This window comes from Tamandua tetradactyla, chromosome 15 (genome assembly GCF_023851605.1).
Source record: "Tamandua tetradactyla isolate mTamTet1 chromosome 15, mTamTet1.pri, whole genome shotgun sequence".
Taxonomy (NCBI): Eukaryota; Metazoa; Chordata; class Mammalia; order Pilosa; family Myrmecophagidae; genus Tamandua; species Tamandua tetradactyla.
In genome coordinates, this window is record NC_135341.1 from 26,737,070 (window position 1) to 26,763,575 (window position 26,506).

The 26,506-nt window shown below is 47.7% G+C and overlaps 1 protein-coding gene across 7 annotated transcripts in view; it reads right to left on the minus strand.

The window, feature by feature from the left end:
- Positions 1-562: 562 nt before the first annotated feature.
- FLNB (filamin B) overlaps positions 563-26,506 on the minus strand; it is a 160,223-nt gene continuing 134,279 nt past the window's right edge. For 6 of the 7 annotated variants that reach the window (XM_077128879.1, XM_077128878.1, XM_077128877.1 and 3 more), the window contains 14 exons: positions 25,679-25,807; positions 24,853-25,026; positions 23,901-24,059; positions 22,709-22,912; positions 21,550-21,702; positions 21,323-21,445; positions 17,671-17,937; positions 16,925-17,062; positions 15,775-15,890; positions 12,487-12,619; positions 9,666-9,842; positions 4,235-4,453; positions 3,067-3,270; positions 563-2,207 (listed from right to left, as the gene is read on the minus strand). In XM_077128879.1, the coding sequence (XP_076984994.1) occupies positions 2,020-2,207; positions 3,067-3,270; positions 4,235-4,453; positions 9,666-9,842; positions 12,487-12,619; positions 15,775-15,890; positions 16,925-17,062; positions 17,671-17,937; positions 21,323-21,445; positions 21,550-21,702; positions 22,709-22,912; positions 23,901-24,059; positions 24,853-25,026; positions 25,679-25,807 (2,384 nt within the window). In that variant the 3' untranslated portion in view covers positions 563-2,019. The remainder of the gene's footprint in view (positions 2,208-3,066; positions 3,271-4,234; positions 4,454-9,665; positions 9,843-12,486; positions 12,620-15,774; positions 15,891-16,924; positions 17,063-17,670; positions 17,938-21,322; positions 21,446-21,549; positions 21,703-22,708; positions 22,913-23,900; positions 24,060-24,852; positions 25,027-25,678; positions 25,808-26,506) is intronic. The other variant, XM_077128875.1, reaches the window with a different exon arrangement.

Consider the following 26,506-nt stretch of genomic DNA (forward strand, 5'->3'; position numbering starts at 1 on the left):
TCCTAGCAGGAAGGACAAACAGAGAGAAAGAGAAGGGAGGGAAGAGTCTAACATCAAATATCGACACTGCTTGTCTCAGGGTAGTGGGATGTGATGTGATAGCTGATAGCTTTATGTTCAAACAAATTTCCTAAAAGGAGATTTCAGGATGTGATCAGGAAAAGGGCTTTTTTCAAAAAAAAAAAAACACTAAAACTGAGACAAAATGAAAGTACATACCACAGCCTTCACTTAAGTAGATTTCGGACTGGGACTCTTACAAGCAAGCTCAGGCCCCAGCACACCTGTCCAGGAGGTTGTGTTGGTGCCAGGACCCAGGCACCCTCGAGCCAGCATCCCCTCACCTGTCAGGCCCTGCCCTCTCTGGATCGCTAACCTCTCCTGGTGATAAACTTCCACTGAGGCTGAGGGGACAAGCGAGACCTCCCTCTGCAAAAAAAGGGAGCTCACTGTCACAACAGGTTGTTGAACTGTGGTCTTCCAGCAGGGTTTGGGAAAGCCGTTTGGAGGCTCAAAACAGTTTTTTCCAGAAACAACACTCTTCTAAAAATACAAGGGGAACTTTATAGAGCAAAAGTTTTATTTAATAAGTTATAAGATACAATTTACAATTCGGCAATTGATTCCAGTTTCGCCTCCGCGTCCCAGCTCACAACACCTGTGGTGGTTTCACATTAGGCTTTGGGTCACTCCAGTTTTTATTAAGTGGGCCTTCTGCCACCCCTTACCCCCAGCTGCTGCATCCTACTGAAGGGCCCATGCTGGCCCCCTGCCGTGGCGCAACACCCACCACAACGGTGGCCTCCTCCTCAGGACGAAGCAGCAAGTCAAAAGTTTACCTGCCGAGACCACATTGCAAATCCGGGTCTGCAGGAAGGCATGCAAAATTCCTATGCCTCACTTTTGTAATTTCGCACCTGCATATTGCTTTCCAAAACAGCTTCAAATGATACATGGTCAGTGCCAAATATACTGCCACCGTTAGGTAAACAGCTTTCATTGTTTCTGCCCAATGGTAAAATATCACCAATGAGCCTTTCCTTCTCCCTGTACAATTCGCTGCCTTTCAGGCCACAGGTTGGCAGGAGTTTCACTCTTTCGTATCTATAATTCTTTTCCAGAAAAAGTGATCCACGAAACTGACTGGGGGTGGGTGGAGAGTGTTTCGTGGCTGGGACAGGCACAGCTTATGAGGGCACTAATGCACGGACCCACTCAAGGTCCCTTTAAACCTTTTGGTAAGACTCACCAGACTGACAAATGGCTGGAGCCTGTGTTAAAGACAAGGGCTAGTGTTGATTAAAAAAAAAAAAAGTATCTTTGGCAAGTGGGGTGTTGCTTGCCACTGCAGAATTTCCTTAGACCAAGTGACTGAAGCAGATTTTAAAAACAAAAGTAAAAACACGGCTACCAAGACTGTTATGCGTTATGACGTTGCAAGGAAATCAGCAGCAGCACAGGAGTGAGACCCTAGGAGTCATTCAGGCCAGTCTGCTACCTCGGAGACTGCCCTTTGAGGAATGTAAAAAGGCCATGGAGCATGTTGGGGGAGAGGGGAAGGAGAGAATGAGTGTTAAAAAAAAAATGGCAGCTACCTAAAAACCTTTTCTTACATAATATGGGCACTGGAATAGCTATGCTTTTAAGTCCATCTCCACTTTCTATATAACAACCTAAACTAGGTTTCCTTTTTTGTTCCCTGGCCTCTCCCAGTCTTAATTCATAGATGCTGAAAAGCGAATCCATAACTTAGTCTAGCCAATTTCATTTTCTCAAGAACGTCTTTCCCGTTTTCTCAGTCTATTTGCAGTGGTGCCACCAAGAGTTCCAACTTGAGCTGAGTGCATCCAGAATCTTCAGCTGAGGACTGATTTTGGAAGGCACTTTAGAATGGCAATGTTTAAGCATGGGGATTCGGACTTACACACACAGGCCGGAGTGCTCTGTATAAAACGAGTTACAAACAAGCAACAAAAGCAACCGCTGGCACACGCCTCCCGGGGCCCGACGAGGACCGCTTTAAGGCACGGTGACGTGGAAGGGGCTGCCGGGGATGTGCTCCTCCCCCCACTTCACGGCCAGAATGTAATCCCCCTTCTCCTTGACGACGTAGGTGACGTTGTACTGCTGGTTGCCCACGTGCTTCATAGAGACTTCTTCGCAGGGGGTGGTGGGGCCGTGTACCCCAATGAGCAGCATGTTCGAGCCTGGGAGGCAGGGAAAGCGGTTAGTTCACAGGAAGGGACATGGAAGACACCAGCGACTAGGGCTGCGGACATTCTCCGAGGATGCTGAGCCCCTGACGAGGTCAACTGGCATGGGGCTAGTGGGCAGGGACTCATGGGGCCTGGCTGCGTGGTTTCAGACCTCTGCTGGGCCACTTCCTAGCCAGGTGACCTTGCACATGGAACGTCATCTCTCCCTGCCTTAGCTTCTCTACCTGTAAACTGCGGCACCTACCCCAGGGGCTTGTTGTGAGGCTTACTGGTTAGAAGTATCAAGCTCTCAGTACATGGGCTATGTACGAGTTGCTTCTACAATCTTGTTTATCCTCACGAGAACCTTAAATGGAAGTGCTGTTACTGTTCCCGCTGCAGAGGGAAGGAAACTGCCTTTTAGAAAGATCATGTAATTTACCCAAGGTCACATGGCTGATGAGCTTTGTGAGTGAATGAATGAAGTGGTAGAGCCAGGTTTCCAGGTGTGTTGGATGCCAGAACCCAGACAAGTGACATTGAGACCCAAATAAATAGGCAAGACCCAATGGCTATTAGAGCAAATAGTGGCCGAGATGGGGCTGGGTTACTGATTCGGTTTGCCCATCTGTACGGGAATAACTGCACCTTTTCCACCCTCCTTGAGGTCATTTGGAAGAACCAATATTTAAAGATATTAAGGGCAGGAAAAAGGGGTAACAGAACAACTGAAAACGGGTGGTCATTGCAGAAGACCTCAGCAGGGAGGGCAAGAGTACAAAGGCTGCTCAGGCTGCCGCAGCCACAACCCTCCCCCCGCCCCCGCCCCCGCCCCGACCTCCCATGCCCCAAACGAGGCCATGCTGCCTACCGGCCTTGCTGCAATCCACCAGGAAGGAGCTCTTCTGGCCCACAAAGGCCTTTGAGAGGCCCGCCCCCTTGGAGGTGACCTTGCTGGCATCCGAGGATGCCTTGGGGATGGCGCTATAGCAGGTTTCTGTCGAGGACCTGGTCACCGACTCCACTAGAATGGATGAGGTCTCGTTAGCCGAGCAGGGGCTGACTAGGCGCTGGCCTAGGACATGGGAAGGGAAGCAGGTGTGAATGGCCGAGCAAGGGCAGGGTGGAGAGGCTTTCAGCTAGAGGGCGGGTGAGTGCCCCACGCAGAAGCCAAGGAGAGCCCCACATCGTCGAGTTGGATCCCAAAGCCATCAAATCCCCCTCTCACACCCATGAGGTCCTCTCAACCCCCGGGGTCCCACCCCATACAACCAGGATGTGGCACTCTGGGCAGATGCAGGAGTCTGGTGTGGGCTAATATGACGGCAATCTGGGACTCCCTCCATGGAGACACATTTCTCTCTAATGTGCCAATCAGGAGGGTCCACATCCTCCCATTTTTATAAAATCCTCTGTGGATAAGCAGTGTAAAAGTTTGGAAGAACATTTAACAAAATATCAACAATGATCCTCTCTACATGAGAGAGGATATGTTTTCTATCGGCATTTCTAATTCTGCAATAAACTGACTTATACTCCTTATATACAACCAGTAGCATACATAGACTAATTTTATGTGAATCCATGCAGAAAGATAAACGTGACGGAGGTCACCACAGCATTTATGGTGCTTATGGTGGGCTGCAAGGTGGTTTCAAGTGGGGTATTTTCCCCACTGTTCTGAAGGAGACATAATTTTGCAAAATTAATAAGGCTTTTGGGAAATTTAGAAGGCTAGAAAGGAGGGGATGTTATGACCTTGATCTAAACAAATACATAAGATTTCAATTATGTAAACATTTCTACATTTCTGTTAGAGAGAAAATCCTCCAACACTTTATGAAAGACTATAGCCCACTCTATTTATTCTTGCAAGTGTCAATTGTGTACTCCCTCTGATTTGTATTGCCGTTTCTTTATACTCCAGGGTCAAAGTAGATTCAACATATCCCAACAAATCATCCATAGTTTCTCCTATCAAACAGCTCTCATGGTAATCTGGCAAAACCAGCTCCACGTCCTAATGTGGCCATCATTACCTGTCACCTTGGCCTTGAAGGGACTGCCCACGATGTGGTTGGGCCCACCATATTTGACGCCAATCAGGTAGTTCCCGGGAGCCATGGGGGTGTACATGACTTTATAACCTTCTGGGGTTTCCTGGCAATCCATTTTAACCTTGGAAGGGCCTTCAATGGTGACGGATAATGTCCCTGGCCCTGCTCGGGTGGTGTTGATGAAAAATTCAGACTGGATACCTGGTGGAAAGAAGGAGGGATGGGGGTTGTGAGGCAGAGGAGTCACCATGGTGCTGTGGGAACCCACCAGTGCTAGATCTGAGCACCTGGCACAGAGGACATCAGGTCCTGAGGGGGGAGCATCCTTGCCAAGGCGAGGCAGGAGTATGGCTGACATTTCGCCCACAAGCACCAACTGTCTGAACACGCTGTTCTCTCCTCTGGGCACAAGTCATGGCTGAGAATGAGAAGGCTGAGTCATCACTGTGAGCCTGAAGTGCTACTTCAGCCTCCTTGGGGTGGGGGCAGTATGGGCCCCTCTGACTTCGTCTCTTTCCTCTGGGTTCCTTTGGGCAGACAGGGAGACACTGAGGAGGCCCAAGGTCTCCTCCCTTCCAACTCAGGCTTCTCACCCCAGACACCAGCTCTTGCCTGCAACCCCACCCTCTTTGCCAGGAAAACCAATACGGTGATTTGAAGCTGTTTGGTACCCCAGAAAAGGCCATGTTCTTTTAATCCATTCTTGTGGGTACAGACCGTTGTAGGTGGGAACTTAAGATTATTTTAATTGAGATGTGACCCAATCCATTCAAGATGGATCTTTATTCTTTTACTGGAGTCCTTTATGAGAGGATAAAAGACAGAAAAAAACCCAGAGAGCCTGGAGAAAAAGCCCCCAGAAGAGCTGAGAGAGGAAACTGAAGCCAGAAGCTAAAAGCAATTAAGTCCAGCCGAGAAGGACTAGCTGACACCAGCAATGTGCCTTCCCATGTGACAGACGTGCCCAGATGCCAGTGGGTTTTCTTCAGAGAAGGTATCATCCTGTTGATGCCTTTATTTGGATATTTTGACAGGCTTAGAACTGTAACTTTGTAAGCTAATAAATCCCCATTGGAAAAGTGAACCCATTTCTGGTATATTACATTCTGCCAACTTCAGCAAACTGAAACAACCAGCAACCAGGAGAGTAAGGAAACAGCAGCTCCTGCGAATGGAGCCCCACCAACATCACATGCACTCCAGGTCCCATGTGAGCACACTGTGTGCTCGGTGGCATGGTGTGCTGGTTTGAAACTGTTGTGTACTCCAGAAAAGCCCCATTCTTTTAACCCAAATCCAGTCTTTATGGGGCAGCCATGCTCTTTTAATCCTGACCTAGTATTGTAAGGTGTGATCTTTTGATGAGGTTGTTTCCATGGAGACATGACACACCCAAATGTGGGTGTGACCTGTTCATTAGATTATTTCTATGGTGGTGTGGCCCTACATGAGTTTTAATTAGTTAACTAGAGTCCTTTAAAAGGGGAAACATTTTAGAGAAAGCTCAGCGGTTTGGAGATGCTTGGAGACAGAAGCTCAGGAACAGGCCACTGGAACCAGGAGCTGAAAGCAGAGAAACCCAGGAGTAAAGGGCCAGCAGAATTGTTCCCACGTGACAGAAAAAACCCGGACGGGACTCGGCCTTTCCTTAGTGAAGGTATTCTCTTATTGATGCCTTAATTTGGACATTTTCATGGCCTTAGAATTCTAACTTGTAACACAACAAATCCCTTTATAAAAGCTGATCCATTTCTGTTATATTGCATTCTGGTTGCTTTAGCAAACTAAAACACATGGAATCCCAGCACAAGGAAGTTTGGGGTCTGAGCCATGTCTGCCTGCGCTGGGACCCTGGCCCACCTCTTGGCCACTAGCACCGGAGGGACGCAGGGGACTGATCTTAAAGGCTCAACTGCAGCCCTGGGACCTGGCCCCTTGGCTGGCCCAGTGAGCTCTGTCCCACCCCCCCAAATGACATCCTGCCTCGTGATAAGAGGTGAGCTGGGCCAAAGCAAAGCAGAGGACCAACCTGAGCCCAGTGCCCCACAAAGGCCCTGCTCCCTCAGGCCCCTTCTAGAGGTAGATGGGGTGGTCAGTGAGGGCTGCTGGGGTTCAGACATCAGCTGCTTGACCACCGAAGCGCCCTCTATAGGACAATCCTGGCACAGCATCCCCTTCTAGGGCTGTGCTTTTTTAGAGCTCTCAATGCTGCCCCAGCTGGGAATTATTTCTCCTAGTTCAGAGAAAGAATTATTATTCTAGTTATCAATAAATCAAAGGATTTGCTATCCTGCCATTCCCAAACACAACCCAGCTGTTCCTGGAAGCTCCTGAGGCATGGCCTGTGCTAGGGCCCTCCCCAGACTTATCATGGTATTTAATCTGTGCTGCTGAGACACCCCTAGAGCAGTGGGTGCTGAGGCTGGAGCCACATGGCCAGAGAAAGTGGGGTAGTAAGGAGACTGGTTTCCAGGGAGTAGACGCAAGGCGGCGATAAAGAAAGTGATCTTTAAAGTGAAGTTGAAAAGATCTGGCTGCATGTCAAAAAGCCCTGTCCTTTTTAACAAGTTGCTCCATTCCTGAGAAAAGTCAGTTCAGACTGACTGTGAGGGCTGGGAAAGGGAAATAAGGTATTATGGGGAGAAGAGCCACCTGGCCAGGAACTTTGCATGCTATCTCCATCAAGGCTCAGAATGAGCCTACCGGCGGGCTCTCTTCCTATCCCCATTTTACAGAGAAGGAAGTGGAGGCTTGGTGAGATTAAATAAACCCGCCCCAAGACATATGGCTAGGGAATGGCAGAACTAGGATTTAAACTTTAGATCTGTTCCATGCACTTATCTGAGAGAAGAAAGGAGAGCCCTCTCTCTCTCACCATACCTCCAAAATAACCACCATTTGATACTCCAAATATCTCTGGGTGTGGTCCTCTCCTCTACCCCAAGACTGAATGGCTGCGTCTCTGCGGTTAATGCACATTTAATGCAGCACCACTAGATATAAGGCAGGCAGTGAGGTAGAGGGAAAGGAAGGGGCTCTTCTGTCACACCTCCTGCACACTGAGGCTCGTGGGCCATTTCTTCAGGGAAGTAGCTCTGCTGCTACAGAGAATCTGGGACTCTCTGGTCTCACTCCCAAGAGCTCAGCTCCCTTCTCCAGCAGAGCCCTGCCCCAAATTCTCCACATTCCCTAGCTCCAGAATCTGCAGAATGGCTCATTAAAAACTGGAGCCAAGAGATACAGCAAACCCACCCATAAAAACATAGGGATGTCAGCTTTGCTCAGAAGGGCAGGACGTGGGCCCTTGGCAGCCAAACACAGATACCTTTTCATTCCATTTGCAGCTGTGTAATCTTAGGATGGATATTTGGGAAAAGGCTATTTGGGAGCAGGAGGGCTAGAAAAACAAAACACCTTCGCCTTGACATGAGCAATATTTACACATGGTTTGGAACAGGCATGCTCTGTACCTCTTCCCTCCTGGCTGGGAGTTTCCCTGCAAGACCAGCTCCTTCTCTCAGCAGCATGCTTACAAAGCAAAGCAAAGCCTGCAACCCGAACTCCTGAGAAGCTGTGCAAACCGCCAAGAGGAAGGAGAAGGCCCAGGGTAGGAGGGAGAAGAGGCTCCTGCAGGCGTGAGGAACCAGAGTGGCTGCTCTGGGGCCTGGACCAAGGCCTGTGGTGCTCAAGGTCCAGGCCTTCGATGATGGGTGGCGTGGTGGGGGCCAACTACCTGCACTGCTGCCTGGGAACCATTCCAAGACAGCTAGGAGGACAGGACACCCGGTTAAGGGGGCCCCCAATGTGGGCTGGGGATGTAGTCACTGTCTCGGGGTGAGTCAGCCACTTAGAGAGCTGGCACAGCTTCAGGGTGAAGGGTATAGGCTGTGAGGCCGGGCCTGGGCTGCTTCTGGCTCTGCTGCTCCCAGCTGACTAAGCCTGGGAAGTGACTCAACCCGGGTTCTCATTTGTAAAATGGACATCATCTAGCGTCAAGGGCCTCTGTGAGGGTGAAATGACACGGATCCTTTTACAAAGGGTACGTTATTGGCTCAGAGCTCAGCTGTGAGGCCTGAATGGATTCACCTGGGGAATTTGGGGGCACTCTGAACACCCTGTGGGGGGGTTTGCTGAGGTCACTGCTTTGACCTGGGTCCCAGGCAGCATGCCAGTCACTCCCAAACCTGGGCTGAGTCCCTTGGCCACTTAGGATATGCAGTCCCCAGGGCTGGATGCTGGGTAACCACGGCCACTCAGCCCCCCAAGCTTGGGAAGGCAATTCTGCTCCATCCCCACTCCTCATCCCTTTCAGAGGAGGAGGCTAAGAGGGCTATGTACACACAGGGAACTCCAGAAATCTGGGATTGCGGCCACCTTTCTAAGAGGGCCCAAAGTCATAGTGTTGTGCAAAGTGTGTCCCAGTGAGTCCACACCTGCACTTGCTGCACATAGAAGCAGCTGCCTCTGCCCTGCATCCTCCCTAACAGTGCTGCATTGGAAACCAGCCATGCCCATCTCCAGGGGACTGTTCAAATAATCTATGGTTCACAGTTTGAATACTAAATGCAGCCTTTAAAACAGGGTGAGGTGGACAGATCTGACTGTTATGACATGGAAAAATCAATATGTCAAGTGAAAAAAGCACATTGTGGAACAATGAAGTAAGAGATCGCTTCTGTCCAACTTCTAGTGAATCAACTTACTAACCGAACAACTGAGAATGGAGATGGACAAAGAGAGAGGCAGGGGCCTGGCAGTCCTCTCCTCAACTGTTGGCAGTGTTTACTTCCGGACCTTGATGCGGGGAGCTGGGAGAAGATGCAGTGTCACTTTATACACACCTCTGCTGCCTGTATTTTTCACAAATATATGTTCAACTGTGGCAAAGACTGAAAATGAATTATAACAGGTTCTCAAAGCTTCAGAATTCTTTGACTCTTTCAGTCATGTTTCCTCCTCCATGAGGATGAGAATAAAAGGGGGAGGAGATGGGTCATGACAGGTCTTACTGCCACTTCAGCAGCATGTTTTGGGGAACCCAGGGACCCCTAAAGGAGCCAAGGGGAATGAGACCTCCAGGGAGGCTTGTCACCTGCATCACGAATCTTGCACAGGCAAAGAAACCCGGAAAACCAATGCTGCTGTCTGCACTCCCTGACCATCTGTGACCATGCTAAGATCAAGGAACTTGGTGAAGGAAGAAATCAACCTGGACAGGATAAGGAAGTGTGACAACGCGGCCATCCAGCCCTCACTCTGGATTTATCACAGGTTTGCCACACTTCCCAAAACAAGCCTGGAGAGCAAGAGCCTCCAAAATGTGTTATTCATTTTCCTGAGGACTGAGTATTACATCTGGCTTTGCCCCTGGAGCCAGCTAAGCCACAGAGACGGGGTAGGGAGCACATGTTACCTGTGGTGCCCCCCTCGAGCCCTGCACCGTAGGCCGACACCAGGGCAGGGTTCCCCGCTTGACCAGGCTCCCCAACACGCACTTTGAAGGGACTTCCAACCACGTGGCTCCCGTTGAACTTGACGTCGATCGCATGGACCCCGTTCTCGTGGGGGATGAATCGCACGGCATACTTATCTACAAGAGCGAGCAAAGTCAGAGTAGAGCCAGGCAAATGAAAACCACCAACCAGGGTGAGGACAAAGGACAGGTGGCCAACCTGAGACAGCAAATCACAAATCATTAATGGGACAATAGTTCTAATGGAAGCCGGGCACCCAAAAAGCTGGTTTTCGAAGCTGGGCGAGTTTCTTCATATGTCCCTAGTCAGTCCCCTGGGAAATGCATCCAAATCTTAAATTTATGTTTGAGACTTTGTGGCCACCCAGGCCTGCTTTATCCCATGTGCCTCTGCCTCACAAGAATACTTCCTTCCTTAAGTTCATTTCTCACAAGGTTTCTCTACTTGGCCACTTGAAAGGGAAGAAAATGGTTCCAACTGGTATTTATGCTCAAAGCTACCAACTGCCTTACATGGCAATGGCCAAGCTCCTCAACATGTGTCTGGGCCATAGCATGTGGCAAGAGAATCCATTTACCGAAACGGCACTGAGAATAACCATTCATCATGCATCACATGACCATCCCTTCCTCCCTGAAGCCCTCCTTTCTGGGCTGAAGGTAGCCTGTTCTTCCCTGTTGTTCTATCTTTTAGGTCAGACTCTCAGCTTCTCCCTGACTCCTTGCACCCTTCATCCCCTTCAAAATTTGTGATCTCTATAGTTTCATCCTGACCCTGGCTCTTTCTCTTCTAAACACTCTTCACGTGAAGTGAATACATACATGGAGTTGTTCATTCCACATCATTCATCACCGCTCCTCCCCTCAACAATCCCCAGGTGGGGTCCCATTCCTTTTCTCTTAAAAGCCAATACACTTTAGGGCAAGCTGATGCCATCTCATTGTCCCAGGGTGGTCCCTGGTTGGACTGAGCTCATCAGGGAAATCCTTTCTTACTCAACCTTACGTCAAGCAATTCTTTAGTCACAGGAAGTGATTCAGGAGTGGGCATGTATCCCAATCCAGAGATTTTAGAGGACAGGTTTGCTGGATACTTCTAGGAAAGGTGGCTCTCAGACTTCTAAGAAAGCATTCTGAGGAAAGGCTGTTTCTCATGACTGATGTGGCATGAAGATGGGAAGTCTGTGGCTGCTGCAGCCATCGTGCCACCAACAGACGGCCAGCCTCAGAGCAAGGCTCACAAAACAGAAGAAAGAGCAGAGATATTTGGGGTTTTCAAGGACCCAGCTGAATGGCTGAATTAAATCGCTATTGAAGCCCATCACAGATACTGAACTTTCTAGTTATATGAATTAATGGACCTCTTCATCTTCATTGCGTGAGTCTGCTTGAGGTGGGTGTTGCATAATTTGCAACCAATACCATCCTCACTGCCACACACTGGTGAGCTCAGATCCCACCCCACAGGGCTTCAAAAACTGCCACAGTGTTGAGGACTTCAAATCTCATTCATTGCCAATTGCAAAGCTGTAAAGATCTTAAACATCCCACTTGGATTTATGGGAGATACTTCAAAATTCCCCAAATAGTTAACCACCCAGCTACATATGCCCTTTCTGAATTCACCCTTTCTTTTACCCTTGTGGTCAGATGTTCACTAAGTGTGATTATTCTCTGGCCTCAAGTTCTCCTCTTCCATTTCCAACACTGCTGATTGATTCTTTTTTCTCTAATGGACCGGCCTGGGAGGATCAGCGCACTGCTTCACTGCTGTACCTTTCAGATGTTCCAACACATTCTCTATAGTGTGGCCAGACTTAACCAAGGCCTGACTACCCCCACCACCCCCTCCCATATTTGTTCCTTCTAAGCCTTCCTCTGCCTTTTCTGCCCAGAGGGCGAAAGACATCTAAATGCTAACCCAGGTCTTAGACTGTTACCCTTGCTGTATACACAGTCAGGTATATAGCAAATGCTCAGTAAAAGTGGTGATCCCATCTCCTCTCCACACATCAAGGCCCACATTAAATGTCACCTCCTCTGAGAAGGCCTCATGAACTCCCGAGGCAGAAACCATTTTTCTGTCTTCCTCCTCTCTGAGCAGCCACAGCATTTATTCTTGATTCTCCCAGGGACCTAACGACCACCTGGTGCCATCACAATGTACTGCAGGTTTCTGGCCAGGTCCTCACTAGACTTTGAGCTCCTCTTTGTGAGGCAGGAAACATGAGCCTCAGCTTTGGCTTCCTGCCAAAGTTCTGGCACTTAATAAATATTTATTGGCAGAATGGTCTCTTTAAAGTTGATTGATATTGGATACGTCCATATACCAAGGCACTGGGCAAGAAAATCTTATGTTATTGGGCGCTAGAGACCCAGATTCTATTTTTTAAAGTTTATTGGCAAACATCTATCCACGGTTCCCCTCAGAGTAAAGTGAAATCAAAATGTGCTTAACTCATGCCATTCGGTCAGCAATACAGTAAAAATCTGTTAAGATTTTACTAACGTGAGATGAACGTCATGTGAAAGGAACCTGGAAAACTAACAGGAAAAAAAAAGGCGTTAAACCCTAAAATGTCTTCCTACCGCACCCTGCAAATGTTAGTATCTTAATTTACAAAGAATGCCTGGCAGTGGCAAAAGGAACTGGAAGGCCCCTGGCAGTGATAAGACTAGCTAGCTCTCCACCAGGATGCACATTTGCAGAAGCACGCGCAGGAAGTGCGGGTTCTGTGGCCCCACACGCCGCCCGGCTCACCTGGCTCCAGCTCAGACACGTGGCACTCCTCCACGGCTCCGGAGGGGCTGTGCACCTTTGCATCAATCTTGCCTTTTGCCCCATTCAACCTTATTGCAAAGGATGCCGGCTGGTTAACTTTTAATCCCGATTCCTGAGAATTTAACACATTAGACAGGTTACGGCCCTTGGTGTTCCCTGTCAGTGGCACTCGCTGACTTGGCCTGGAACTCCACGCGACTGCTCTCATGCAGATAAGCCCAGAATGTTTTCCGACATAACATCCAACAGCAGAAGAGCAGGTGGGTCGTTGCACATCCGTAGCATTAAATATAATATAAGAAAGCAGAGGCACAGGTCAGCTGGTCTTATACGCAAACTGTTTTGATTAAGACTGGGAGAGATGGTTCTTGGAGCTAGAGGCTTGAAATAGGACTGTCGTCTCAGCATCTCAAATAAGAGCCATCTAGACCATGCACCCACTTAGATGAACAAGTTTTATGCGATTATTATCTCAAGGATAGGAATGGAAAAACTTTAAATAAAATTGTAAAGGGCTGCACAAGCCAGGGGGGGGGGCAGTTCTGCATATCAGTTAAGAATCAACTGGGCTGGGTGGGCCATGGTGGCTCATTGGCAGAGTTCTTGCCTGCCATGCCAGAGACCTGGGTTCAATTCCCGGTGCCTGCCCATATCAAAAAAGAAAAAAGAAAAAAAAAAAGATTATCAGTTGGGCCCGTGTTTACTCCTATTTCCCAGCTATATGATAAAGATGTTTAACTTCAAGTCACAGTTTTCTCATCTGTAAAATGGGCATGACACCAGTCTCTCAGAGAAGTGCTGCAAGGATTAAACGATCTTATGCTATAAAGCACAGAGCACAGGAACTGGCCCATATCCAGTAAGGCTCAAAATTGTTAGCTCATCATTAAATAAATATAATTTAGAAATTATCTGTACCCCAAAAGAGGCAATAGGAAGTGTGGCTTTTGTTCTCACTGAATCAGTTTCACTCCCTATGCTTAGTCTTGGAAATTGTCCTCTTTGGGGAAGAACTGATTGGAAGTTTAGATACTTAGGAAGAAAGCTGATCAGCAACATTTTAGATATTTAAAGACAGGCCAAATCTGCACAGCAACATTTTACAAGCCAGCAGTTTTGACTTGAACTTGGCCGGGCAGCTACTTCTCAAATTCTAAAGTAACAGACTTCACACTTCAATGTGCAGAGGAATTATCTGGGGATCTTGTTTAAACACAGATTCTAACTCTGTGGGCCTGGGAGTCTACAGTCCTAATAAGTTCTCAGGTGAAGCAGAGGCTGCTGATCCGGGGCCCACAATTCAGTAGCAAGGCTAATTAGGTAGTCACCAGGGCATATGGCTAAATATATTTCAGTTAAAATTAATAACAATGAAAAAAGTTCATAATTCAGTTCCTCAGTCACACTAGACACACTTCATGTGCCCAGTGGCTGCATGTGCGTAGCAGTTCCCGTTTTGGGCAGCACGGATATGGAACATTTCCATCTTCGCAGAAGGTTCTACTGGCCAGCACTGCCCGAGAGGTCACAGAGCGGGAAGGGAAGAAGAGCACACGACTAAGGAGTCTGACGGTCACATCGCCCCTTCCCCACAAACTGCCAGCACACTCCGACTTTCTAAAAAGTCTCAAAAGTAAGACAAAACAATACATGCCCTTCTTTACTAACTGGCCCCAGATGCTGCCAGGCAGACCTCCAACAAATCTCTAATAACTAATGTACATACTGCTCAGCATCAAATGACACGGGAAGGTCAGAGGATGATGCCAGATCATATTGCTCCCATGAAGCTGGTTAGAAAAGCTGGATACCCAGCCTGCTGAGGACTTATTTAAAGATTTATGGCCAAGATGTGATAAGAGGACTGTCAACAGAGAAGTTTCCAGAGAGGTTTCCTCCAAACCAGCTCCTTTTGGACAGCACCATTTACGTTACCTGAATCCGCTTGCTGCTAAATCCTCCAGAGGGAGATAAATGCCTCAAAAGATCTTTCTGAAAGAAATCTTCGAAATGCATGAAGGCAGCTGTTCGCCCTCAGTGAATGTCAGGTTTATCTCCCTCCATAGGTTTTAGCTAAGTCGGCAAGAGGAGAAACTTCTGCTAAAAAGCCTTTAAATGAAACACAAGAAAAACATCTATGCCGCGGTGACCAGTTAGCACCCTTGGCACTCCCCAGTGAGGCTTCTTCAATCGGTGATTCTGGTTTGGGTTCCACGTGGGCCCCTAAACTAACAACTGACTTTTGGAACGACTAATTGTGCCCCAGTTCCCCCCAGAGTAAGGACAGAATTTCTAACGTAAACCAAATGTATGCAGCTAGATCCAATGGTATCGCCAAGCTGAGATATGAGATTGGATTTCAATCAATCTGATGAGGGTCAAGAACTGGGGGCAGCTGAAGGCTATTTAGCAACCCCCTTTAGCCTGAAAGTATATATTGGGATTCAGGTGTTATTCCACAACTGAATAGCTATTCTCCACAAAAACAACTAATTATTTTTCCAGGTTCTGAGCAAAGACCCAAAGGCAGCCCCAATAGGTTCTTAGTTTGGCTGAAGGGTCTGGTGAAACCTTAAATTAAACAGCCTGTTTAATGCAGGGAGCAAAGTTAAATTTCCTGGCATCCCGATAGGTTAGATGACATGGCCATTCGCCACAATGTTGGGGCTGGGATTGAGGAACCACAGAGACCTTGTTCTGCCTCATTCTAGCTGGTTCCCTGCAGCCACAACCTTCCCACACCTCTATTTGCTCATCTTTAAGATGGGATCAAATCATTTCTCAGCCTTTTGGCTAAGACCAAGTATAAAATGGGATTGGGAGAAGCTAACCCCCAGGCTGTTGCAGGGATTTCACAGGGTGGCACGGTCAAGTTCCTTACACGAATGCCGGGCACACTCAGTGTAGTGCCTCCTCATCCTAAAACAAACTGCAACTGACTTCCTTGAGGAGAAGGAAACCAAGAAGAGCAGGCCATCATGGGAGTTAAGGCTGCGTAAACACTTCTTAGTCCTTAAACTTTATGAACAAACTTGTCCCCAAACACTGAGGTGCTTTTCATTGACTGTGGCTGTTTCTGCTCGCCCGACTGCCTTCTGCCCTGAGTGCATGGGGAGTTGACAAACGCTCCCCACCACTGGGGACACCTGTGGCCAAAAGTGGGCCCAGGCCCTGGGCACGGAAGCGGGGCTTGAAGCGGCCTCAGGAGTCCAGGGGTCTCACTGGTCAGCCCATGGCCAAGGAGAGGGATGCTTCCTTGTGTCTCACCTGAAGGCTCATAACAGTGAGGCGGCGGGCGTCATCGGAGGGCGCGACCACGGGCACCAGGTAGGGGCTTTCCGGGATGTGCTCATCATTGAACTTGATGGACACCTCGTAGTTACCTGCAGGGACAGGAAAGGCTCATCAGTCACAGGGCCCGAAAGGTGGTCCCAGAGCACCTGCCTACTTCTTACCTAGGATGAAAACGCCTTGGTAGAGCCCCTGCCCTCTGTCCTCACCCTCTGCAGAGGAAGCCAAGGCCACTTGAGCGAAGGCAAGTCACCTGGCTGTGGCTGGGCCAGTGAGACTGTCAGGGGGCAGGGAGTCTTAACCTGGGTGCACAGGGTCTCCCGAAGGGTCTGTACATGAAATTCAGGAGACCCATGAACTTAAGCAGGAAAAAATTACATCTTTCTTTTCACTAACCTCTAATTAAAATTTAGCACTCCCTAGGATATTAGAAGCATCTGTGACTCTGTCAACAATGAAAAGCTCAGATGTTTTCATAACTCCACAGTTTTACAGATGTTTTGTCATATCATTTTTACTCATCAATACTTAGAAATTAGGGTAGTTAATAGACCAACACCAAATCTTAGGATTTAATACATGAATGAAGAAGTACATTATTGCTTTATTGTTATGTCTGATCTATCAATATTTTGATAACCACATTTTAATATAATTGATTTCCTTTATAATCTGATAAATTTTATGTATTTCAACAAATATTATTCTGAGAATGGTTCTGATGAACTTCACCAGATTCCAAAAGGGCTCATGGGACATAAAGGCTAAGAACCGCTGCTTGGGGAGCTCAGAGGCTGGGGCCACTGTTCGGGGCAGCCCCAAACAGCCATGGGTGTGGGTCAGAGGAGAGATGGGTTGGTGGGTGGAAAGAATGGAGCAGATGAGTGAAGGCATGATGCAGAGAGACCGGCAGAGACAGATAGACAAGGAGACAACCAGAATAAGAATTTATTCTTCTCTTTGAGGCCTGGGTGCATTTCCTGCAACCGGATTTCTAGGAGACTGCCCTGTGCACCCATGCAAATGAATTCTTCATTGATTTGCCCTAGCTTGGTAGGTTTCTTTTTCTTGCAACCTAACCACCCCTGAACAAGGAGCATGTCCTTGGCTGGCCTATAGTACATACCAGGCTCTTGGGCAATATAAGACACACCACATGATCCATTTTTATGGTCATCAAATGTAATCTCAGCCTTACTGGGGCCCTCGACAGCGATGGAGAGGCCCCCGGCACCAGCTTCCCGGGTCCAGATGCTGAACTCAGCTGAAAGCAAAAAAGTACCTGGTTAGTGACCGAGCCCAGTACATGCCTCTGTGCTGCTTCTCGCTTAAACCTTGCAGCGGTGGGCTTAGTTTGTTGCCAGCCCTCTTCTCTTTCCCTAACCCCAAACAAGAGCTTCCCCTGAGCTTTCCCAAGCACCACCAATGCAAGGCACACTTGGCATTTTTTAAACACTCAAACCAAGCCTGAAAACGATAAGAATGTTCAGTTTGTTCCTCCACAGAGCTTCCCATCAGCAACCACCATTAGACTGAATCCTTCCAATTGGTTCTGCAAAATTCTAGCGTGTTCCACAGAACATTAGCCCTGCTCTGGGAACAGCTCCTTTGCTTTGCTCCTCATTTAAAGATTCCCAATGCAAACTATTAAATTATAGGCTCTGAGAAGTACCTTTGTAAGAAACTTGTGTAGCTTTGGGTAAGCTAGCATTCCCAGGCTTATTGAGCCACAGAGGCCGCTTTTAAGGCATGCCCCTTCATGCCATACATCAGAACTGCACATAAGAAACATCTTTTCAGAAGAGGGCAGAGGGTATGGGGTGCTCCCACAGCCCACGCTCAATCTACTCTCATCCTGCCAGGAAGGCTCACCTGGAACCCCGGCTTCTCCTCTCTCCAGGCCAGGGCCTCCCGCCCGGACCTTGTGGGCGCCTCCCTCACCGAGCGGCCCCACGGTGAACTGGAAGGGGCTGCCCGTCACGTGCTGCCCACGGTACTTGACGCTCACTGTGTGCACACCCATCTCCTGAGGCACAAACCGGACGCAGTGCGAGTTCTTTCCCATGGGCACGATCTCTGCCTCGGTCACACGACCGGAGGGGCTGGTGACATGAGCTGACATGTCACTGCTGTCGATTTCTGAAGGTGGACACAAAGTTAGGGAGAAAGAAAGGAGGGTTAGGGCAAAGGTTCAAAGCAGGGCAGGGAGTAAAGGGCAAGGTGCGAGCAGCCCAGTGGGTGTGAGGCACAGTTCCGTGGGTGTGAGATGCTCCCCGGTGGGGGTGGGGTACAGCCCCATGAGTGTGGGGGTGCTCCCTGGTGGGGGTGGGGTACAGCTCTGTGAGTGTGAGGTGCTCATCTCCCTTCCCTTCAGGCTAGATGCCTCCTGCCTTCCTCAATACCTAGGCTACTATGGCCACATGGAGAGAACAGGGCTCTTCCAGCCACCTAGTGCAGAAAATATTCTATGGGCACTGACATCTTCTTGCCCTATCAAGTATTTTTATAGCCACCTTGCTGGAGCTAATTCCACACAGCAGCCTCAAAAGGGAGCCTGAGCTGTCACAGCATGTGAACACAAACTGTGACAGTGCAGATGTTTCCAGGCCAAAGGTAACATAAAGCATGTGTTATGCTTAGAGGGCCTCTTTTCTATAGGTAGGTGAGGATAGAAAACTCAAGCGTCAACATCTGTTGGTTAGCTGATGGCTGGGGGTAAGCAGCCGTACATCCTTCACTGCCTAGAAGCCTTGGCACTTCTTTTAGGCAACAAGACAAAATGCAATTAGAGAAAAAGGTGCACATACGTCAGTCCCAACCGCAAAGAGGGAAACATGCAGGGGCAAGGCTTGCAGCAAACCGAAGGCCAGAGTCCACACTTCCAGAAAAGTATTGCCTCAAGTTACCCACTTCGGGAAGCAGACCATGCTGAGTCCACAGGGTGTGGCTGCAGCATGCTAACACCTGAGCCTGATGGGGACAGGTGGGGAGCAGACCATGCCAAATAACAGCAATGGATCACCTATAGCCAGCATGAGCCTGCACCCTCCAGCTCTACAGCATGCAGGTGGAGCAGTTTATGACTTTGAGCCCTGAGGACAGAAAAAGGGAGACTGAGAATCATTTCAGTAATGAGAGGGAAAACGAATCTCACCGAGAGTCATCTAGTATCCAATAACTAAAAAGTGTAACACAACAGACAACAGATAGAAGAGACTTAAGAGAAACGGTAACTTTCCATATAACCCAAAGATATTTACTAGTTCCTCAAAAAAAACCACAAAAAAACAAATGGGCAAAAGCAACAGAATGGATCATTCTCAAAATGAGAAATGCAAAGCAGATGAAAACATAATCCATGTCACTAGCAATCAGAAATGAAACGGAAACCTGGGTATCATATTTTTTCCATCAGACTGGCCAATGTGAGAAAGACAGCCATTGCCCAGGGTTGGTGGGGATGCGGAAAAACAAACACTAATAACATTGTCTGGAGGGCATTTTCCCAAAGTATAGCTGTATATAAGATGTATTAGCCCAACAACCCCCCTGCTGGGCATTCATGAGCACACAATGGTGAATGCCATGGCAGCACTACAATAGGAGTCGGGGGACTGGAAATAAATGTGGAGAAGCAGATGACCAATGAAGGACGATGCATCTAGACAAGTAAGATGTTAAGTGGTTATTAAAAAGATGATGTGGGAGTTTGTATTTTTACATGGAAATGTTCCCATAATATAAAGAGTGTATGTCACAATCCATGGACCTGAAACAGAGCACACGTGTCTATGAGGGTGCAGGCACTGATGGCCAGCTCTGTGCCTCAAACGTAGGGTAGCTGTAATCAAAACATGGAAAATAACAAGTGATGAAGAGGTTATGGAGAAATTGGAACCCTGAAGCATTGCTGGTGGGACTGTAAAATGATGCAACCAGTGTGGAAAATGGTTTGGCAGTCTCAAAAAGTTAAACAGAGAATTATCCCAACAACCCCATTCCCAGGTATACACCCAAGAGAACTGAAATGTATGTCCCCCACAAAAACACTGTACATGACTGTTCATAGAAACATTATTCAAAAGAGCCAACAAATGGGAACAACTCAACTGCCCATCAACAAATGCATGGATAAACAAGACATGGTACATCCACACAATGGAGTATTATTCACCGACAAAAAGGAATGAAATACTAACACTTATTACAACATGCTAAGTGAAAAAAGCCAGTTATAAAAAGCCACATACATTGTATGATTCCATCTATATGAAATACCCAAAATAGGCAAATCCATAGAGACAGAAAGATTAGTGGTTTTCAGAGGCTGGGGACAGGAGAAATTGGGAGTGGCTGCCAGTGGGTAGAGGATTTCTTTTTGGGGTGATGGAAATGGTCTGGTATTGGATAGTGATGACGGTTGCGCAATCTTATGAAAATACTGAAAACCACTAAATCACAGTGGTAGATTTTATGTTTTATGAATTATATTCTCAATTTTTAGAAAATGAAAAAAAAAAAAAAAAAACCATGAACTTCACAATCTCTCTGGATGGTGAGATACGAGGTGACACTTCCCTTCTCCATTTCTGAGCACATAAACTTCTTATGATCACAAACACCAAAACAACTATTTTTTAAGTGATTCGGTTTCAGGACTACAGTGAGGAAGCTTCTCCTACATTCCGCATGTCTATGTAGGAAGATCCCATCAGGTACAGCTGAGAAGGCAGAGGAACTAGATCAGCAACACATTAGGAGAGAGCAGAGTTGCAGTGGAGGAAAAATGCCCACTGTCCAGGAAGGAGATGACAGCATGAACTCCATCTGAAGACTATTCAGATTTTCCTTCTCAGTAGAATTTGTGCAACTCCACAACGTGGGCCAACTTCTGAGAAGAGGCGCCTCTGACCCTTCATTTACACAGTGAATCGTTTCTTACAGGAGGCTTTCTAGAAAAAACCTGTGCCACACTTCAGACAGCCCATGGCCTGTCTGCTGGCTAATTTGGCCCCAGGAAGAGCAATTCACAGCCAAAGTGCTTGATGAGCCTGCCTAGCCTGCAGCCCAGCTCTCATTCTAATTTTAGGAATGAAAGAAATGAAAGGAAATGTTTGAAGGCTGCCTCTGGGCTGCCACTTCTTAAATACCTCCAGATACTGGCATCAGCAGAGCCACTTCTCTCGCTGACACTATTCTATTTAACAGATAGTAAATCTAAATGTTAAAGCATTTCTATTTATTCTCTATGTGACAAAGTAAAGCTATTTTTGGGGGGGAGAAGAAAAAGGTAGCAGGTAAACTTATTGTTCCTTGGATGGGCCCCTGTGCAAAAAAGTTTTAAAATAAAACAAAATAGAAAGTGAAAAAAGAAAGAAAGAAAGAAAGAAAAAGATCACCTGACCCAGAGCCGACTAGGATAGTTCTGGGCCAGGCCTGGACATGGTATCCGGGTGGCACCCACTGTCTCAACTTCCCCTGGGGGTTGGTGCCAGGCTGCCCTGACCCACAGCCCTGAGCCCACCTGGGATTTTGAGGTTCAGGTCACAGATGCTCCCGACAGTGGCCACAGACGGGGCCCGACTGGTACGTGTGATGCTCTCCTTGACTCTTCCCTCCCCGCTGATCTTCACAGTAAACGGGCTCCCTGCAAGAGCCAAGGAGGTCCTCAGGAGCAGGCCAGAGGCAGCAGCCTGAGAACCACCGAAAGCACAAGCATCCTACTGGGAAGGCAGAGGTGGCCCCACCTACCAGGCACGTGCTCATCAGCGAATTTGGTGGAGACAATGTAAACCCCAGGCACGGTGGGGAAGTAGGAGACCTTGCAGGTGCCATCTTCCAGGTCCTCTGTCTGGATGTCCACTTTGCTGGGGCCCTCCACGGCCAAGGAGATGCCACCGTAACCTGAAACACAGCAGCCCGGGGGCTGTTCTGACAGCAATTCATGGGGAAAGGGTAGCTCGGTGAATGGAGAAAGGGCAGCTCGGTGAATGGAGAAAGGGCATCCCACCCTTAAAACTCAAGCTGCTATTTCCAGACAATGGAAAGAAAGGCTCGTTTCGGAGACCTCCTGGACCCTGACAATTTTGGTAGTGAAATAACCTGCCAAACATGACTTTGACCACAGAACTCTCTTCTTGAGGATACCAACTGATATCCCACAGGGCAAGTGTCCAGTAGAAGCCACTGCCCACTGCCTTGGGGACTGTACCTCTAGCCATGGGCTTGAGAATCTGAACTTTGAAACAGCCCCCAACTGCTTCTGATGTCTAGCAAGGAACCACTAAGTCAGCTGATTTGATGGTTTAACATCAAGAATCACCTGGAAATGTCTGCACATTACAATAAAAAATTCTCCAGCCTCTTCCCCTGGGAATATGATTTTGTTTAGAATTCATAAACACAGCCATCACTCAGGAAAGCAGAAGATGAAGACCCAGGGATATAGCTTGAGAGAGCTACCTCAAACCATCTCAAAGTGGGAACCGGAAGAGCTTCCTCATTTCCATGAAAGCAAGGCTCCACTGAGCATGATCCCAGCCAAATGACCCCACATTCTCTGCTTTGGGATGCACCTGGGAGCCCCTGGAAAGCTGAGAACGATGATGGGAGTGTGGATAATGGAACCGGGACCTGGGAGTTGCTGTGGCCCCCTGGAGTCAATTCCATAAGCAAACAGGGCTGACAACTCCTGTGAACCTATTTCTTCATCAGTAAAACAAACATTATACTTACTCCACCAACTGCTATGAGGCTTAAATGATAGTGCAGATGGAAGGACTTTCAGCCCGAAGGATACTCAGAAGGAAGAGGGAGTCAACAGGATGAGAAGATGAAGCAGCCTGAGCACAAAGAAGCTGGTTCCCTCCCTCAAGCCCTGAGCTTCTCTGCCAGGACCTTCCCCACAGACCTGCATCCCTTGTGTCCACAATGAAGTCAGACATCTCAAAAGTCCGGCCTTCCAACAGGCCGCGGCCGTAGACTTTGGCTCTGCGGGCATCCCCGATCTCAGACTGGACCACCATGATGGACACTGGGCTGTTGGCCACGTGGTTGCCATTCTTCTTGATGCTGACCAGGTGTTCGCCCACCTCCCGGGGGATGAAGGAGATGCCTGGACCAGAGCAGAGATCAGAGTTTTGTAAAGGGAGTGGGGAGGGGAGGAGGGATGAAGGAGAAGCAGGGGGAGGGACACACATCTGCAAGGATGGAATTACTTCCTTCATGCTTCCCGCAACCTGGAAGGTCCAAGAGGCTAGTCAGTCTCACAAAGCAGAAATGCGTTATGATACTGACTAGTGATACATCACACGCCCCGAGGTGTTATCGGCAGTCTCTCTCTCAGCCAACACAACAAGCAAACTCACCACCCCTCCCCTTCTCTATGTGGGACATGACTCCCAGGGGTGTGGACCTTCCTGGCAACGTGAGACAGAAATCCTAGAATGAGCTGAGACTCAGCATCAAGGGATTGAGAAAACTTCTCGACCAAAAGGGGGACGAGTGAAATGAGACAAAATAAAGAGTCAGTGGCTGAGAGATTACAAGCAGAGCTGAGAGGTTATCCTGGAGGTTATTCTTAAGCATTAAATAGATATCACCTTTTTAGTTAAGGTGTAACAGGGAGGCTAGAGGGAACTGCCTGAAAATGTAGAGCTGTGTTCCAGTAGCCATGTTTCTTGAAGATGATTGTAAATGATACAGCTTTTACAATGTGACTGTGTGATTGTGAAAACCTTGTGTCTGATGCTCCTTTTATCTACCTTATAGACAGATGAGTAAAATATATGGATTAAAAATAATTAAATAATAGGGGAACAAATGTTAAAATAAATTTAGTAGATTGAAATGCTAGTGATCAATGAAAGGGAGGGGTAAGGGGTATGGCATGTACGAATTTTTTTCTGTTGTCTTTTTATTTCTTTTTCTGAATTGATGCAAATGTTCTAAGAAATGATCCTGATGATGAATATACAACTATGTGATGAAAAACAAGAATGTTCATATTGTGAAAAAACAAACAAAAAAAAGAAAGGACAGCAGGAGCCCGCATCTCCCGCCCGCGATGTCCTGTTCCCACCAGGAAGGTGGCCTGGGCTCACCGATGTGGTTGTTGGGCAGCCTCTTGAGGAGGCAGGGCTCGTCACGGCCGGACGGGGCCTTAATGCTGGCTGTCAGTGTGCTGAGGTCGGTCTCACTGATGTCCAGCAGGAAGTCAGCGGCTGAGCCCAACTTCACCTGAGAGCACCGTCTGCTGTCATCTGGGAAACACACACACCCACCCCCAATGGCTCCCATTACATGTGGTCTCCAGGCTCTCTGGAGCCCTCACTCCACCTGCTGTTTAGAGATAGACAGGCAAGGCAATTACCCAAACTTTAGTGAAAAGTGTGCCTCAGACAACAAGCAGACCTAATCGACGAGGAAGGATCTCAACTCAGTCTAGGTTAAAGAGAAGACAAAGACTTGGTTGTGGAAGATGCCTCCACCTGCCTGCCATCCCCATGGGCATTTATGTGGTCTGGCTGCTTCACAGACAGACCTAAGCATTTCAGGGGCAAGAACCCTATCTTGTGCATCTTCTTCCTAAACCACTGAGGGAGCGATCTGGAGAACTGAGCAGAACAGAGGTGAGGAGTACAGGTTCTGGTATCAATGACTTGGATCTGGATCCCAGGATACCCACATGCAAACGTGGCTAAGCCATGACCCCTCCAAGCCTCAGTGTCCCCATTTGCAAAGTGGAGACAGAAAATCTATCAAGCAGTGCTGTAAAAGGGCCTCCTTGAGTTCATTTATCCATTCAATAAATACTATTTGAATGCCTCCATCTAAGTCTGCTGTGTGCATGATAGAATTGCAGTGGCACAAAATAAAGACCTTCAAATGGCAGTTCCCATTTTTCCCTAGATTTCCAGCTAAGGGAAGAATTTGACCAGTGCAAAGTTGAAAATGCATCTCCAGTTCCTCCTCAAGGAGACTTCATGAAACCTAAACTCAAACAGTTGCCCAGCCTGCTGCCTCTGCAGTCCTCAGTGAGCCAGGCAGCCCTACCTGTGATCTTGGCAGTGAAGGGACTGCCGGGGATGTGCTTGTCGTTGTACTTGACCAGAATGCTATAGTCGCCTGGCAGGGTGGGCAAGTAGGTCACTGTGCAAGTCCCATCTTTGTTGTCAATGCAGCTGATTTCTGCCTTGGAGGGTCCCTCAATGGCCAGGTCCAGACCACCTGTGAATGAGATTTCAACAGGGTTAACAACACACCTAGGGTATCCTTGGTGCTGGGGACAACAGACTGGCATTCCATGAGAGTCACAGGCATGGAGCCTAGGTCAAGTCAGGACAAAGAAGCATATACAGCAAAAATGTCCAGTGGGAAGACAGCTCACCACCTGAATCCCTCACAAGTGACGCTGAAGTTCTCTCCACTCTTCAGGATGTGTGGGGCGGGAAAGGGATGGGAGTGGGTGGGATGTTAGGAACAGACACATGGCTATCCCATTAGAACCACACATTTAGAAATCTCTATGAAGACAAGGACCCAGAGCCTTGATGGGAATGGATCACTAAGACTCATGGTCCTGTGGATACATTTATTTATGCATGGAAGAAGAACAAAAAACATGAATCCCAAATAGCTAAGATTGAGCCATACACAAATATTTCACAGCATGAATCTAATTTCAGTTAGAACATGAAGGACTGCAAATATTCCTGTTTTGGGTAGAAGACACAGCCACTCTACCTAAGAGATTATATGAGAAAAGATAAGACAAACACTGTCTTTCAAAAGTCTAATTTTTAAAAGCTGCCCCGAATCGTGTCCTCATAACTCTTCCCAGTGGACATTCGGAAGTGTACAAGCCCACACCACACCGTACCTTCTCCTGCGTCCTCGGTGACGATGGTGAAGGTGGCAGTCTTATTGGCTACTCCGTACACCAGGCCTGGGCCATAGGCAGAAACGCTGCCACTGTTGGGGTAGTTCACGTAGAACTGGAGCGGGCTCTCTTGGGTTTGCAAAGGACACAAACAACAACGGGACTCATTAAGAAGTGAACATATACACAGACAATGGGTACCTTATATATTTACAGGATCGGCAGGGGGCCTGGCGTCTCCCGTGCAAAGGCAGAAGATAAAGGATAGAATGAGCTGAGACTCAGCATCAAGGGATTGAGAAAACTTTCTCGACCAAAAGGGGGAAGAGTGAAATGAGACAAAGTGTCAATGACTGAGAGATTCCAAACAGAGTCGAGAGGTTATCCTGGAGGTTACTCTTATGCATTAAGTAGCTATCACCTTGTTATCCAAGATGTAATGGAGAGGCTGGAGGGAACTGCCTGAAAATGTAGAGCTGTGTTCCAGTAGCCATGTTTCTTGATGATGATTGAATAATGATATAGCTGTCACAATGTGACTGTGTGATTGTGAAAACCTTGTGTCTGATGCTCCTTTTATCTACCTTGTCAACAGATGAGAGGAACATATGGAATAAAAATAAATAATAGGGGGAACAAATGTTAAAATAGATTTAGTTTGAAATGCTAGTGATCAGTGAAAGGGATCAGTAAGGGGTATGGCCTGTAAAATTTTTTTCTTTTTGTTTGTTATATTTTTCTGTTGTCTTTTTACTTCTTTTTCTGAATTGATGCTAATGTTCTGGGAAATGATCATGATGATGAATATGCAACTATGTGATGATATTG